Below are 17,670 nucleotides of genomic sequence, written 5' to 3'. Positions count from 1 at the left end.
GTTCAGAATACTGAGCCATTTTTGAATTTATTTTAATACAAATAACTCTAAAACTTGGTATGAACACAAGTGTTCATATACAAATGATTTGAATCAATAATATTAAGGTCAGTAGTTCTGGGTTGAGTATTATTTATCTCTTGAACAGTCGCACTATTGATAGTATTCATGTACATATCTTCCTTGGCCGGAATTTCATCATAAAGTGGCTCAATAATTGCACTAGAACTGGATTTTTGCGTAAAGGTGTACTGGGACAGGGTGTCCACTTCTGATGAGGCTCTGTAGCTGCCAGTAGACGGTGGATGGTCGTACAGGTACTGCTTACAAGCTGTTGTAAATTGGATAAACTTAAGCGCATTCGCCATAAGGTCAAAAAATCAGTTTTTTTCCAAAAAATATACCTAATTTCGAAGTTCGCAAAGGTTTATGGAACGCTATATTGAATTCGTGAGCTTCAAATGTATCCTGGCTTTCACTGTTCCAGTTGTCATGTGTTGGTTTTGTTGCCAAATATGTGGGATTATCAAACATTGGTGGATCTGGAATTATAAAATTTTATGTCTCTTTGTCTGTGTATGTAAAATAAGATGTAAAATTTATGAAGTCATTACTAAAAATTATTTAAGGTACAATTGGCTGAAATTAGAAGTCATTTGCTACGATTCAATAAAAAAAGTGTTGATGTTAAAATATCAATTGTTTAAGTATGCGATAGGTCGACAGTTGAACGTATGACTCCGTGGCGCAACGGTAGCGCGTCTGACTCCAGATCAGAAGGTTGCGTGTTCAAATCACGTCGGGGTCAAAAGACTTTTTTGTTTTTTTTTTTATTTAGAGGGTAATTTCTGAAAGAAAATAATTTTCTTTTATTTTTGTTAATATATTGTACAATTAAAAATAAAAAAAACAACGAATGTTATATCAAATCGTTGAAATGTCCAATAAAAGTTAAAACTATATGCTGATGTGTTTTTTTGTCCTAGGACTTTAACAGGTTTGTAGTAGACCGACGTACAAAAATTAAAAAATAAAAGTTTGACCATGTAGAAAGTAAAATCACCTTTCAAGTGACGTATAGAACAACCCCTCTTTCAATTTGAAAATTTCAAAGGGATGGTTTCCAGGGGAAAAGGGTGGGCATTTCGAAAACAACTTTTTCACCAAAAGATGTCGCCCTATTTATCAAAGTTGACGTGTTTTAGCGTTTTTTTTTTAACAAACAACAGAAAATATATTCAGGGTGGGCACTTTTTCCTGGGACACCCTATATAAACAGCTATAAGCTTTTTGTTAATTTAAGTAGGTTAATAATCGAAATGCAAGGAGGAATTGAAACCCTCAGAAGAAGTTGATGTAGCTGATCTTGAAAAATTATTTTATGAAAATTTTTACCCAAAATCTTTATATAATACACATCTTTGCGGCATATTTCATTCCACACGGAAGATCATAATGTTAGACAAGCGATCGAGTAGCGAAAGTGAAAGAATCTGAAACGCCTTTCTTGAAAATCACTCTGAAGTCATTAAGACCCTAAATTAAAAAAATATATATCTCAAAATCTAGTGATTTTTGGAATATGCATATATGGGGTCAATTTACTCCTTACCTCATGCCCTATTACCTCCTCAACGTCTAATTACAAGTAACCCTGTATATTTTTTTATTTTTTTGTTAACGGTTTTTGAATTACTTGTTTTAAATTTTGTCTGCAGAATATCGACTTGCTACCAGACTACTCTAAGAGTGATCCAAGAACCTATCTTGGCTCTTTAGTTTTGATTTCTGAGACACCCTGTAAAAATACCCATAGAATTTTAGCATTTGCTCAGTTGGTCATGTCAATAATTGTATTCTTAAGCTATTGTCCACCATCGCAAATTTAAATGGACACGGGATATACTGTGGCTCAATATCAAATCAAATATCTTAGAAACAGTACGAGGTATGAAAAAGTAAACTAAAAACAAATATTGCTGAGTCTATGACTCACCTGGAAGGGGACTATGGAAAATGCTGGCTCTATAAACAGCAACCGACGCCACGTTTGCCCTATCTTTGTTAATGGCCATTTTCTTCCTCGAGTTCTTCACAGCATACAAAGTCACCACTATCACCAATATAAGAAATGTCGTCAGACTGGCAGCACATATGGAGTAAATCAAATTCTTGCTCGCAGCCTCATCAACAGTGGTCAGTTTCGTATTTTCAGTAAAGCTTTCATGAGAAGACCTTCTTTCGAATTTGCCCTCGCGGAAATCACCAGTACTCTTCAAAAGATTTTCTTTCAAGCTTATGTCATCTTCCTTGCTAGAAGAATCCTGTACCACATTCGTGAGTGTAATTAAAATAGTTTTAAAAGTGGTCGTGGTGCTTTGTTCTGGAAACTCTATCCGATCAAACTCGAAGACATCCTTTGGTGTTACATCTTTGACAGTGTTATGCAAAGTTGGTAAATCGAAGACTTCTCTATAATCCGCAGCACTGGCATCTTCCTCTGCAATAGGGTCTTCGAAAACATTACTTGATTCAGGGTACTCAAGTGATTCTTTGCTTTCAGTTGAATGAATCATAGGAAACCCCTCATCGCTCACACGCTCAGATAAAAATGCTTTAGTACTAGATTGGATTTGCTCATACGGGGATGAGGATTTAATACCAGAACCTTCGAGATCTTCATTTGAAAACGCAGGAACATTCTCTGTGAAAATGGAGTGGTTGGTTGTTGATGTTGAAGATGTTGAGTAATTTTCGGTTGAGTAGCTTATGGTAGTTGGTTTCAATGAGTTTTCACTGGTTGAGGTCAAGGTGCTTGGTGTATTGGTAGAAGTACTTGATTCAGCAGTTCCTGTGGTTCTCATAGCCGCTGTAGAGGAGAATTAATGTTGAGTTTGTTAATTTAATGAAGCGATTACCTACGAGTATCACACTGAGGTCCATTCCAGCCTATTTGGCAGACACAAGTTCCTTTAAGACACAACCCGTTAATGCATTTGGGGCATCTGGTAATGCAGAAGTGGTTTTGTTCCTCGAAACCATCGCAGCATATTTCGATTGCAGTGGATACATTGACAATCTAAAATATTACACCAAACTGTGCAATCTTGACGCATACAGGGTCATTAATTAACCATGGGACAACCAAAAATTGGAGATACTACACGTCAAATAGTGACGATTGGAGAAAATATGCCTTATCCGAAAGTTGATAGTTTTGAATATATACAAGGTGTTGAAAATTAAAATTTTAATTTATTCTTTTGCCATTATTCTGTAAATATCTATGTTAGACACTTGAAAATTTCTAAAGTGATGTTTTTTAGGTAACGAATAAGATACGTTTTACAATAACCGCGTTGCTAAAGAAGTGGCGCCTTCTTAGGTCTTCTTAGGCGCCACTTCTAGTCAAATTTACAGAAATCGAGAGGATTAAAGTCCGAACTTCTGGGTGGCCAAGCAAAAATGTTTCCGTGGCCAATCCAACGATTTCGGAAAACTGTATTTAGATATGCTAATAAAGTTATGATCACATGTCTCATTTCGTTGTGACGCGGCATTTTCAAAATGTTATTACTAATAATATTTTTTACTACGGTTAAAACTAAACAACTCGTCATTATTTGCCAGTTTATATGGAGAAGAAAATGTTATTTTGTATTATGAGACATATTTAGCCTACTACAGTTTGGTTTGCTTCGCTTTTCATTTTTCGTATTATCAAATTTAAACATAATGTTCGTTAAATAGATTTTTCTCGAAACCGGATCGAAATATTGAAATGAAACAGGAATACATAATTAATGGAAAAATTATTGTTTTTTCAAATTTTGAATATAATTTCATGTTAGACATACAGTGTAAAAAGTTATTAACCGTAAATTGTGTAAAATTGGTTGCAAGTGGCACCCTTTATTAGCAACGTGGAAATTGCTAAATATATGTTATTTGGTACATAAAAAACATAACTTTATAAATTTTCAAGTGTCTAATCTACATCTTTTTAGAATAATGGCAAAGAAATGAATTAAAATTGAAATTTTTAACACTCTGTATACAAAACTATCAACTTTCTGTTGAGGCATATCTTCTCCAACCCTCACAATTTGACGTGTAGTACCCCCAGTTTTCGGATGTCCCATTGTTTATTAATCACCCTGTATAATCAAGATATTCAATTCCGAGTAATAAATTATTAGAAGAAACTAGTGTGAAACGTTAGGAATACCTACTATTCTCTTGTTGCAAGGTCGTACCCTTTCAGTTTTAGTTTAATGGTGCCCTTCACCACGAATATTCCGCACGATGAAATAAAGTAGGATGACGAAATCACCATTCTTGTATCGAATTGCACAGATTAAGGGATTGTAAATTTACTTATATATTGCAAATCGTCAAAAGTTAGCGCTTATCGGATTTGGTCACACTGTTTGAGTAATTAAATTTGTGCAATTAATTCAGTAATAATTAGATGTTGAAATTTGAAAACTTAAAGTGTGTACGAGTTGACGAAAACTATTAGACAAGATATTGGCTAAAAAATAAAGACGTAACATTTCAACAATTTATTTTTTATTTCTGGTATATTCAATATTATTAATTGTTGTGACTAAATTGCAAAAGTATGTTCTTGTTCCTACGTAATGTACATTTCAAGCGGCTTTCAGTGTACACTACCGACTTTAGTCGTTCATGCCAGTGAGGTATTAATAAAATTCGTAATCATTTTTTATAAACAAATCAATCCTCTGATTTAGATCTATTTTACATAATAAAGTGATTGCATACATTGATTTATGGTCAATTAGTCAATAAAGATTTGACCTTATTATTTTATTAAAATCGATAATATATAATAAATACGGGGTTAGCTACATAACCAGTTTGATAGAAATTTTTGACTTTCTTAACTTTCGTGGAGCAGTTAGTTAGTTAGAAACTTCGCATTTAGGCTAGAAAATCATAGCCAGTTGGTTTTTCCAAATTTTGTCGACTTTTTTCTTTATCTTCAAATTCTGCACAATTTAAGAACAATTCAACATGTTTAAATTAGATGCAAATTTTCACTTTTAATTTTACTTAACGCACTTAAATACCGAAATGTTTGTAAATTTTGAACAATTTTTAAACAAAAAACAATTTATTTTATTTTGTTTATGGTATGTAACTTCTGTAACATTAGGAATTTGCTGAGTTTTTTCGTTTACCAAACTGGCATACAATTTTGGCGATTTATTATTGACGATGTAAGAAGCAATACAAACAAGCAGGTTCATTATATACCGAAGAGAAAATTAAATTACTAAAGTGCATTGAGTCAAAAAATCTCAAAAAACATAACAACAGAATAGTTCTTTGAATGATTCAATTCTTCTTTATGAATATTCGAATTGCTCTAAAACGGTTCGAAATTTGAAGAAAAGGGAATACACATAAAAATTAGAAAAATACTGTCCGAAAACCCAGAAAAGAAAAAAAGAAATTCGTCAAAAAGTTACTAGTAAGTTTCACCGAATTTAAATATTTTTTAAGACACCCTGTAGACAAGAAACTTCCATAGTGCTATATCATTGTAGTACTTGATGATATAGACGTGATAAAGAAATGAGTTGGTGCCGACGTCCCCCGTCGCCCTTTAAAATTTATCGGTAAATTTTTGAGACACCCTGTATATTGAAATAGACTTAAGATTCTGAAATTGGGGGACTGGGGGTACAGGGACGTGCGTAATATTAATACTGCTGCTGCCAAAAATGTTCCTCCTTGCAACCTTTGGGATCCCCAAAAAACCACATTATAGTACTATCTCTTTTCTTTCTGATGGTAATTTCTGGGATGGTAAGTTTTTAAACAAACATACTGTATGTGGGTAAATTGAACTAACTTAATTTATTTTCAACTGAGGAATTAGTGGTTCTTCACTTAATTCTGACTTAATTTTGTTCTGAAAACTGAGCGATTTAAAACGCAAAGAAATCTTAGTCCAGAGCTGCTTTCACTGCGTAGAGCTGTTCTGTCTAATTTTATAGAGTCATACTATTCATTTATCAGATATAATGTCATCGTCCATTGCTGGGTATCGCTGCAAATTTCTTCGTAAGCAGGATGTAGTAACTTGATTAGGAAACGCTATAATCTTCAAATTGTTTTTGAGAGGGGTACTTTAAAGTGCGTTGCTTCTACGTTTCACCAGTCTACCTAATTGCATGCGTTACATTTTTAAATTTGGCCTTCATTATGTAATTTGATAAAGTAATCCGGTTTTGAATGACTCCGAAGACCTGACTAAGGCAAGCACCATCAGGTGAAAATGCTACGAAGACAATTAGAGCATTATAAGAAGGAAACTGAATGGTAACAATAAGAAATAAGAAGTCGACGATCGGAAATGACAGGTTAACCTTCGGTTGAAATTGCTGAATTCTAGACTTTATTAGAAGAACCCTTCTGGAGTTGGTGACACCTATTTAAATCCTGTTCATTATCACTTTAATTTTCGCAAATTCATTGGAATTCCCTGAAAAATTTTCAAATCCCTAAAGCCTGTCGCGTAAGGTTAGATGGGTAGGTTCCTAGGGCAACCTCTTTTAACCACATTCGGCATGACGCTGATTTTCGCAAAATTCTTAGTAAATCTCTTGTTGGGGAGAATTTCTGGAGTTCGAGGTACTTTTTCGAAAAAACTGAGTAGATGAGAAATTTATTTGATTTAGAATTGTGAAAATTATTTTATAAACTTGAGATGAAATGTCAAATATTTAGTACTGGATAAGTAATACGGTATCCGCCAAAATAAACAGTACCGAAACAGAAGATGCTGTGGAGTTACTTATGTAATATGCATTTGTCATATTTGAATAAATTGTCATTAATTGTCATATTTGAATAAATTGTCATTAATTGTAACATTTGAATAAATTGTCATTAATTGTAACATTTGAATTAATTGTCATTAGTTGTCATATGTGAAATAATTGCCATTAGTAATCATATTTCAATTAATTATCATTAGTGAACGTATTAATAGCGCTCTGCAGCTATATTTGATTTAAACATGGTTCTAACAATGGAAGAAAGTGTTTCTGGTAGAGCATTATTTCCGCTCATGCAGAAATGGTCGCAATGAGGGTTCATGCTTACGACAGGAGTTAATAAAATATCGACAAAAGCTTAGTAAAGTAACCCCCAGTAAAAGTGTGATATTAGCTGTTCTTGAAACATTTTGTCGCACTGATAGTGTATCGTATCAACTTAAAGTTTCTTCAGGTTGTCAAAAAACTGTGTGCTCTAACGAAAACGGAGGATGTGCTTTTGACCAAGTTGTACAATCACCTCAAAGAAGCCTTGTAAGAACTGCATGGAAACCCAACAGCAGTGAAACATCGATACGTCGAATCTTCAAATCAATTGGTGGTTATCCATACCGTATTTAAGTTGGACAACGACTAAACGCTACGGACAATGCTGCGGATCGGCTAAATAAAATTTTACAACTAATTTGGCGTCGTGGTTGGCGACTTTGCCCTGGAAGAAGCTGTGTCTGCTAAATCGCAAGGACCATTCCAAGGTTTTTAGGAAGTGTTAAAACAACCATTAGAGCTATAAGATGAGGTTTAGGGGGAACTAATGATTCGTGCGGCCCAACCCACTGACAGACTGAAGCTTAGAAAAGTCAGTAGATCGCATTTCCTTAATTCCATCAATCCCCTTCCTCTTACATAAAGTCTAAATCTGCTTCTTCCGTATTGGATACCCGAAGAAATTTATACAGTTAACGGATTTATCTATAAAATTAAGACCACGTAACTTACATATTTAAGACGCAACAAAAAATTAAAAAACACTTTGTAATTGCATGGTTGTAGTATAGTAACCATAATATGAATCATTATTCAACCATATCGAGTTTAATGCTTTATCTGCTTTCCTAGGGGCCCTTACGGGATATCGCATAACAGTGCACTTTCTCCACTCTATTATAATGTGTTGAAAATGGTTTATGTTGTGATGTATGTTTATATTGGATTACTTTCCCGTGTCATATTATGCTAATGAACTAGTCAAATTGATAGTCAATGTAATCAAAAAATAATAGTCAAAACGAATTAAGGGTCACTTCTGTAAATGATCATAAAATCAATTCAATAATTTTTTTTCAATTTCGCCAAATGTTGAGTTAGTTAGGAAATCATCAGGCTTAAACATAACATTTTGTTTTTAAAAACCGAGTAGAAAATGATAAAGACATTCAAGAATCACTGCAAATATTAATTAATTTAATTTTTTACCAAATTGTATTGTTGAAATAAACTTGACAAACTTTCGACAATTCAAATGCAGCCGCATATAGAAAGCTGTAGCTTTTTGCAATTTTATAGGGAAAATCCAGAGGAGTTTTTGAAGACAATTGTGTCAGGGGATGAAACCACAGTTCTTTATTGTGACTTCGTGTCTAAAAGGGAATCAATGGAATGGGAGTGCCTTAGCGAACTACGCTCTAAAAAAGCCAAAGTCTCGTAGTCAACTAGACAGGTGATGGCTATGGTTTTTTGGGATAGTGAGGGAATTCGTTTGATTAACTTCAAAGAGAAGAATACCACGGTAAATGGAATTGATTATTCCTCCTTTTTATACAAATTACGAGATACAATCCCAGAAAAACGTCGTAGAAAGGCTGGTCGAGTTGTGCGACTATTTCATGACAATGCTACAGTTCACACGGCTGCAGTTGCAAAAGCTGCAACGCTCGAATGCGACTTCCAAGAACTGGACTATACACCCTACAGTCCTGACCTGGCCTCTAGTGGTTATTTTCTTTTTTTTAAATTAAAATCTGATCGCGGTAGGAAATTTTTCAATGATGAAGAAATCAAGTCAGAAGTTTTAGAACGTTTTAACTCCAAAATTTCTGGTTATTTTTTTAATGGCTTAGAAATATTAATTAGTTGTTCTGAAAAGTACATTTAGATAAAAAGATGGTATATTGAAAAATAAAAAAGCGTCTTGTTCTACCATCCTTAAAAGTATATTAGGTCGGCAAGTTTCGGTCCTTATTATAACTTTCAGCACTACTGAGAGTCGGCAAATCCACAAATCCCCTTAAAAATCGTGAATATTAGCAATTTACCATTTCTCAATTGTTCTTACATCACGATGACAAAAATGTCGTTAAAATGGTAATTTTGTATACCCAAGAAAATTAAAATCTCTTTACATCAAGTTGATAACTCTGCCACATGATTACTAATTGCTTAATGTTTAAATTATTACATCTCTGCTATAAGAAGTCGAGTGACATCTGTTCTTTTCATCAGATAAGAAAATCGATGTCGAAGTGCTGTAAATCGATTACAAGTCATTTAGGACATAATGAAAAATTAAATGCTCCGATATAAACAGATATCTCCCTCAATTTTTAGCCCAATTTGGCTGTAAAGGAATACTTACAGATACTCTACTCTCGTTGACCACTTTGTTGGAATACACCGAACACCTAGGTGGTACGTTCATGCACCATTTGTAGCTGCGTGTCGTTTTGTTCTTCAGTTCCCATTTAAGCACCTCCTTGGGAACTCTATATGAAAAGACAACATGATAATACGTAACAGTAATGCGAAGGTTATGAGTAATATCAGTTTGAATGGAGGTGCGTGCAATAAGGAAAATCCAGTTTCTTCACACATCATTCATTTCCCATGTCTGTATGTCAAACAGAAAAAGCAGTCTGTGATGCAACCCATGCGCCATCAACACTATGTACTCTACCATCGTAACAGCAGCTTTTCTTTCTTTTAGAATTCTTCGTAACGTATGATGGTGCAATATTGTAGATTGCATACTAATGTATAATGTAAGGGGTCAAAGTAAAAGTCTCAAAAAATCTTGAGATTACTTTGCACTATGAAATCTAAATGTTGAGGTCTCGAAAATACTGCCAGACATTTCAATATCAGCGATGTTGCATATCCTGCAAGTTTTCGTTCAATTTTTGGCCACCTTCGCTCTAATGAGTTTAAGGGGGTACTCTTTATGTAACGGGACAAAAAATGTATTTTTTGCGTTTTTTTGGCCAAAATTAATCAACTGGGTTTCGAATTTTTTCCTCACCCACCCTATTCACCAGATTTAGCACCTGTAGACTACTTTTTATTTCCAAATTTGCAAAAATGGCTTGGTGGAAGCAGGTTTGCCAACGATGAAGAGGTGAAGTTCGCATATTTTGAAACATTCTAAGCTCAACAATCTTATAGGAGACTATGTTGAGAAATAATTTCATATTTTCTAAAAACATGTTTTCTTAAAGTGTTTGGTTGGGTACTTCTCTTTAAAACTTTTTAAATTAAATCTCTCTGTTAACTTGGAAACACGACACAAAATTGCAGGGTTATAGTCAGTTTCGAATAAAATGGTCCTTCAATTTGAAGCCTGAAAACAGGACGTGTATTAAAGGATTTTAAGAGGAACTTTTAACTATCCCAATTGAACTAACAATGTAAAACCTCTGAAAAAAGACTTAATACCCCACTGATTTTAGATAGAGATTATGACCGTATATGTGTGTTTAAGGTCAGTTCTGATGAATGTCTCTAATCCCATATCTAGTTAATTCTTATTGTTCGCAAAATTGCAGTCTCTTCGTGAAGGTTAAATGAGGGTATGCTTTGATCTTGAACATTCAACATAAAATTCTCAATTTATCTTAGCGATTTCTGAAAGTGTCTATGAAACATCCGTGTGTAGTGTTTCAGCATCTTATAACAATTATAAAATTATCTATAATATTATGCCCAGTCATCCATCAAAAACTTTACTTTCCTTTAATTTTGAAAGATAAGGACTTTTCGTCTAAACGGTTTTTGAAGGGGGGGTAGATTTTTATATAAAAGTCAACCCTCAAACCACTTTTATACGCATCACAGCAAACCCTCTCAAAAATTTTAAATGGCACGATAGGTCATATGAGGCCTCAAATTCAAGGTCTTTCAGAACTACGCTTAATAGTGTAATGCGATTCAAAATCTATCTAAGAAAAAAATAAAAACATAAATAAAAATAACCGTGGTTATTAACCAAAGACTGTTTGTAAGCACAAAATTGAAAAGAAACCAATTTCCTATCAAAAAACAAGTTTTTTCATTGTTTACGTACTATTTAACTGAATTTCTATTGCATTTTTTATGAAATTTAAAACCGTTTTTCTCACCGTTGAATGTAATCCTGAAAGACCTTGAATTTGAGGTTTCACATGACCCCTCTTGCCATTTAAAATTTATGGGAGGGTTGCTGTGACGCGTATACTGATTAAGTTTGAGGGTTGAATATTATATAAAAAAACTTACCCCTCTCCCCTCAAGAACTTTTTTGACATATTTTGTGAATTTTTCGAAAAGTCCTTATTTTTCAAGATTAAAGGGGAGGGTCAAGTTTTCGTCAGACTTCGTCCATATACAGGGTGTCCAGAAAAGTCATGTCATAAATTCTAGGGGTTGTAAAGAAGTAATAAAATAATAATTTAAAATAATGCTAGTACTTCATATTTTAAAACATTCTACCGGCCTTCGTTACCAAGTTATTCTCTCCCAAAGTAAAAAGTTAAAAAAAGCATTTCTGCTGAAACTTTCCAAAAGTTATCACGGTAACAATGAAAGACCCAGCTTTAACCGATATGTTCTTTCGTTTTTGAAAAAATCGCGCTTTATTATCAACATGACTTTCATCATCGACATGACCCTTCCGGACACCCTGTATAAACTTGATGTCCGTATTTGAATGCTCTGAAATGTGTCGAAGAGCTATTTCCATAATGACCTTGTGAGGAATACAGTGAAATAATGGAAATACAACTATGTATTGCAGTTGCAACTAGGTGCAAGAGAAGTGGACCTATCTCATGCATCTCTTACATCATTCAGGATGATTATTTTCAATTTTCACACAACACTCACTTTCAACCAAAGTCCCATCAAATAAGGGAGTAATTTAAAACATGTCGAAAGAACGTTTCGATACAGTGTAGAGTAATACCGGGGCATTCTCATTTTAATTGCCTATTTCATGGGATCATAGACAAGAAAATTGCCGCATAGATTGCACCGATTTTCCTCGTTAATACATTCCTCAGTTCTACCTCGTTCTACAAGTTATTGTAAGTACTGTACTTTGAAGCAACCAATTAAATGCAGATAAAGTAGACTTACATGATCTCCTTCTGGCAGACGTGGTCCCCAAGCAGCTTTGCCTCGGTTTGTATTTGTACCAGTGATAGTATCAGCCATGTCACGTATATGATACTCTGAAAATTTTAGTTACTTCTAGTCTTCCCCTCGCATTCTAATTAAGTTATTCCCCACCTTTTTAGCACTAATTAAAATGACCTTATCCATGCTAAATCTCCTATATGGAACACTTTCACTACAAAAATTCGTAAAACTACATTTTTCACTACAAAATCGGCTTAAGGGCCAAAACACGACATATTTAGTGGCAGGAAAACGCGAAGTTTAAACTAATGTAAAACCTCCCACACTTGACTGACAAGCACTATCGGCTTCAATCCAGATAGCGCTCATGTGCGGACTCAATTAGTGAGCCACTTGGTATATTGTGACGTACATAAATTATAAAATTATGCCGTTTTAAGCCAGGATAGGACTCATCAGATTCTCAAATATTTCTAACTTCTGCAGGGTTTAAAGGCGTTAAAAGTGATACAAGCGATTATCTCCGGGATCAAATTTAAAATAAAAAAAAGTTTCAAACAAACTTTGCTTGTTATGAAAGAGGACGTCCAACGCGCATAAGCAAATTTCTAATCAAGGTCATTTAAAGGACAATTCAAGGCCAACTTTGCCCAGTGCAACATTGTCGGCACTGTGAGCTATGGAGGTGGACCTCTTATGATATGGTTTGGAATGGAAGTTTGGAAGGTCGCCCCAAGTTAGTTGTGTTTCAGAAGGATGGTTTGACAGCCCACCGATCCATATGGCGACGTTTTAGGAACCCACATAGTGCCATATGCCGCATTTATCGATGACGAATTTTTATTGATGCACGTCCACAAGTGACGCAAGTAATACAAAATTACCTCTAAGATGTGGAAATTCAAACGCTACCTTGGACAGCAAGAAGCCCTGATCTGAACCCTATCGAACATTTATGGGATAATATGGGTCGACAAGTTAGAGGCTTGCAGGTTCCCCTTAGGGACTTAAATGAGCTGTCATTCCTGACCACGGAAATATAGCATCAAATTTACCAAGTTGACATTAGAATCTTAATTTCAAGTATATCAAGGAGGTGTAAAGCAGTAATGGGCAAGAGGGGGCGATACGCGATATTAAATATTCATTTGTTGATACAAAGAAAGGAATCAAAATTACGTAAATTTTTTATGTGTGTATTCATTTAACTACACTCTTTACTGATTCTGTTAAGTTAGATTTATTGAAAATGATGATCGTACTTCGTTCGTAAAGGTAAAAGCTTTACTCTAAAATCATAAAAACGAAAATGCGTAAATATGAAAAATATGCGTTAATTTTGCGGTGCAACATATATCACATTTTTTCTCTACAAATTTGTTAACCCAATTAACACGTTTTCATAACATAACGTAACAAGGAAAGCGGGCTTAATGGTGGATACTCCAAAAGCATATCGTGCGTGCCGGCTCTACTGCTATAATATCAAATGCAAAGATTTTGCAACGTGTGGCCGTAACTAGTTAATTAATATCGAACAACGCAGAAACCGACAAAAACGTTTTAATCGAGTTTAAGAACCTTGTCCCCATTCTTGGCAAAGCCATTTTTCGGATTACAAAATAACGCAATTATAAACAAATCCGTTTCGATATTGGCAGAAGCTATTTTCGTTGGTAGATGCTTAGAAGCGATGAAAGTTCATTATTAAAGTCGTTCAAGTATGTCTTCGCATGGACTTTTTTGCACGTACAGTTTCACGGAAAGTTTACTTCGGTTTGGGTCAAAATATGTTGGTCAAGTGCGAAATTGTTTATAGCTAAATGATTTAACAGGGCCCCAAACATATTGAATAATTCACATTTAGTGAATTAATCCTACTGCAGACCTCAATGGTCGAAAACAACATTTCTCTCTAAAATGGATCGGCAAAATTCGTGTCATGAAGATGAAGTTTCTTCGGCAACAAAATGATCATCGAGGATAAAATAGTGGTCTCGTCCTCTACACGCTCATTAATTACATATTTTGGTCAAACCGTTCCATGGATAATACGCATCAAAACTGTAATCTGTGGATCATTGGAGGACAAGAAAAATAATTATTTACTAAATTAATTGTAAGTTAGGATCTTGATAAAATACGCGTATTTGGCTGTTGCAATGTTGTATGCATGTAATAATGTTGGAAAGGATCAATATCATCAATCTACACGACATGAAAACATCTAAACATTGACGAATTGCTCGAACTATCGATTACTATGCAAGGGAGCAAAATGAATAATTCCAAATCTACAATTCGAGACCGCTATAATTCGCTATAATAGCTACTTATGCAATCAGATAGAGAATGCTGTGACAAAACCCCACTAAGTAAACCGGCTTACTTAATAATAATTTGTAAATTTTAACAACATATTTAATGTCACGCATTATTTGTGGTAATTAAAGTTTGATTCAATTTTATTAAACAAATGTTACATGCAAATGTGCAAGGTGTTTCCAAAAATATGGGCAATATCTCGGAAATGAAAAGTTTTTGTTGAAAGACTGCACGTAGGCTTATAAAATTGTTTTCCAAAAAGTTACGGAAATACAGTTTTTTAAAATTTGATGCCGGAAATGGTGTTTTCTAAATAACTTCTCTTCCAGTTGAGGAATTTTAATATATTTATTTTTAACAATTTTAACAGAGAAACGTTCATTTTTGCATTTAGGTGAAAAATACACGCAAAATTTCACTGCTTTTGAAAATACATCTTTTGACAGGACCTAAAAAGCTAATGTATTTTCATCCGGTTATAACAAATCCGGATATGACGAACACTCGGTTATAACATACCATATTAATTATTTTTTGGAGCTTTGAGCTTAGTTATAATGAACCGTTGGGAAATATTGCTGTGAGCTGCCTGTAAGCTCGCTTATAGCAGCATCATTGTTCATTGTTAAACGCAATGAAACAAAGGTTATAACATAAATCATGATTGTAACACAAAACAACAAGGAAAAACAGAATTGATTTAAGCGAATGGGCCCAAAAACCAGAATATTTCTGATTTTGAGGAAGCTAACTTAAATGAATATGACATGGTTGACAAACACATGGAAGTTGCTGAATTTTCTAATGATATTGACATTGTTCAAATAACTGCCAATGATCGATATGACAACGGTTCGAGTGATGAAGAGGAAGCTGACAGGAACGATGAAGTTTTAATCCCCGCGGCTCAAGAGGCTCTTTCTGCTTTGAAGATCGTAACAAATTATGTACAGATGCGACGATTTTTAAATGCGACAGATCTTTTGCAAAAGAAAATAACTCGAGAGATATTGAAAAATCGCAAGGTGCAGAGTCGAATTACGGACATCTTTTCTACCTAAACATCAATTTTATTTCAGATTTTTGTCGTTTTTTTAAATTTTTGTTGTATTGTTTTCTCATTCAATATATATTTATTTACTACAACGAAAAATTTTATAATTTGGCATTTGGTTAAAACAAAAATTTTAAATCAATCAGCTTTTTTCCTCAGTCACCCATAACGAACGACAGGCCAAATCCCTTGAAAGTTCGTTCGTTAAAGCCGAGTTCTACTGCATTTTTAATTTTTGGTCAACCTGAAATAAGAAAAGAAATGTTGGTTGAATCAAAACGAAACATCAATTTGCGCAAAAGAAAACAAAAATAATTTATTCTAGTTGAACAAAACAGTTGCGTCGTTTTACATGTAAGCTTACCTACAAAGCTTTTGCACGAATCAATAGCAAATTAGGCATCTTGCATGTTGTAAAGCAAGAATTTTATAATTACGTTTTATGTGTTTGCGCCAATAAGTAGTTCTTTAGCGGTACCCTTCATGTGAACAAAAACAGTGATTTGTAAAGTGGATATATCTACCTACACAATCCATTCACTTTCAGTTAGTAGTACCCAGGCATTTTCCCCAGCACTCTGTCATTGCACTTTACTTAAGATATTAAAAGTCATTATAGCCTTACGATAATTGGGAAACGGCATTCTACTATAAAGACTTTCGTGACTACAACGAGTAGTTAATAATTTCTATAAGTTGCGAATTATCAAAAAATCTTATTAAGTTAATTAGTAACTAAAGTCCACGGAAATTGCACCGGTAGATATAAATCTATTGCTGAATGGATGTACTCTACACATCCATTGATGAGCACTGCAATTCAATTGACCATAAAAATGCAGTAGTGGAACATCAATTAAGTACTAAACGACATAGCGTGTTGCGCTTAATAAACTTGAATAGTGTGAATCACTTTAGCAGATGTTTGCATTGTTTACGACTAGAATTACCCATTAAGCAGTCGGTAAAAAGGGTGAGAGAAATATCGCAAAGGCCACTTTAAAGCTGTTTATTAATGACCGCTAAAGCTATTTACAAAAAATCCGACACAGTTTCTAATGTGTGAACAACACTGATCTACTTCAGCTTATGTAAGTAAACATAGACACAATAAATAAAGAAATAGTCTCAAATAGCTTTCCTTAAAAGTGTAATCGTTGCATAAAAACTGGTTACACCTGTTGTAAATCTCAGTTTTGCCACGAACCTGATGTGCAATGGCTCTCTATTTAGATCATTGTTACTTTCTCCTTAAGCACTCAACATGGCAAAAATGAAATATTATACGACCCACGATAGTAGACTTTGTTTGCCCAACATAATATTTGTCTAAATTTCTTGTTGAATTTAAAGGTAATTTTAAGGACATGATTCTCAGCAATTATCTGAGCTTCCAAACCATCAAAACAGAGAGTATCAGTAATACAAAGCAACCGGCGAATTTGGAGGAATCGTTGTAAAATCCTCCGTAAACTTGCAGGCCTGCAGTCTCAATGCTCTGCTTGCAATAATCTCCATCGTAGAGCCATCCCACGTATTCTCCAGTTCTGAGGTTCTCATTTGTGAGCCAGTCTTCCAGAGGTCGGAAATATTCTCTGAGGGCACTACCATCTAATCTGCTTTCCCCTGTTGTTTGAAACAATATGTCTCGCCAAGATTGAGAGGAGCCTTTCTCCATTAGTTGCCTAGAAAAAATGTCATGTTTTAAATAAAATATTAGTCAACAAGGAAGTTTCATTTATCCGTCTCACGTGCCAAGCTAATCAGTAATCAAAGCCAATACACAATTAACAATGAATGTGCAATTCAATGACAATTTCTAGTGCCACTGAGTAATGACTGAGTTTGCATTGAAGGCAGGGTTACATAAATTTGAAAAAAGAATTTTCATTGCTTTATTTTAACTCGTTCGTTTAAAGATCTTTCGGCAAATAACTCCTACTTGGTAGCCATGATGTTTTGGATGTGCCAGGGCGAGTAAAATATCCCGGACTTGCCTGCGTTTTGCTGACGGCATTCAGTTTGCCTTTGGTCTTTCCGATGACCATCGGTTCAGCGTTTGAACGACGTACCTTAACATGTCCCTGGACA

At 34.5% G+C, this 17,670-nt stretch overlaps 3 protein-coding genes and 1 non-coding gene across 7 annotated transcripts in view; 1 reads left to right on the top strand and 3 right to left on the bottom strand.

The window, feature by feature from the left end:
- Positions 1–17,670, bottom strand: part of LOC136413888 (uncharacterized) — a 148,456-nt gene that overhangs the window by 62,070 nt on the left and 68,716 nt on the right. The window lies entirely within an intron of this gene.
- Positions 18–12,578, bottom strand: LOC136413743 (uncharacterized). The gene is made up of 7 exons (XM_066397442.1): positions 12,351–12,578; positions 12,198–12,292; positions 9,448–9,574; positions 2,923–3,079; positions 1,997–2,869; positions 405–542; positions 18–331 (listed from the first exon to the last, which is right to left on the bottom strand). Exons 1-7 carry the CDS (start codon positions 12,381–12,383, stop codon positions 48–50), a joined length of 1,707 nt encoding a protein of 568 aa, XP_066253539.1. The 5' UTR covers positions 12,384–12,578; the 3' UTR covers positions 18–47.
- On the top strand, positions 737–808 carry TRNAW-CCA (transfer RNA tryptophan (anticodon CCA)). Its single transcript has one exon. It is a non-coding gene; the product is annotated as a tRNA-Trp (tRNA).
- LOC136413873 (angiotensin-converting enzyme-like) overlaps positions 16,576–17,670 on the bottom strand; it is a 44,710-nt gene continuing 43,615 nt past the window's right edge. The window contains exon 11 of the mRNA XM_066397624.1: positions 16,576–17,264. Coding sequence (XP_066253721.1) covers positions 16,961–17,264 — 304 coding nt within the window. The 3' untranslated portion in view covers positions 16,576–16,960. The remainder of the gene's footprint in view (positions 17,265–17,670) is intronic.

The sequence above is a fragment of the Euwallacea similis genome, chromosome 15, assembly GCF_039881205.1.
Source record: "Euwallacea similis isolate ESF13 chromosome 15, ESF131.1, whole genome shotgun sequence".
Lineage (NCBI taxonomy): Eukaryota > Metazoa > Arthropoda > Insecta > Coleoptera > Curculionidae > Euwallacea > Euwallacea similis.
Note: the sequence above shows the minus strand (reverse complement) of the source record. Positions and strands in the feature narration are given on the sequence as shown.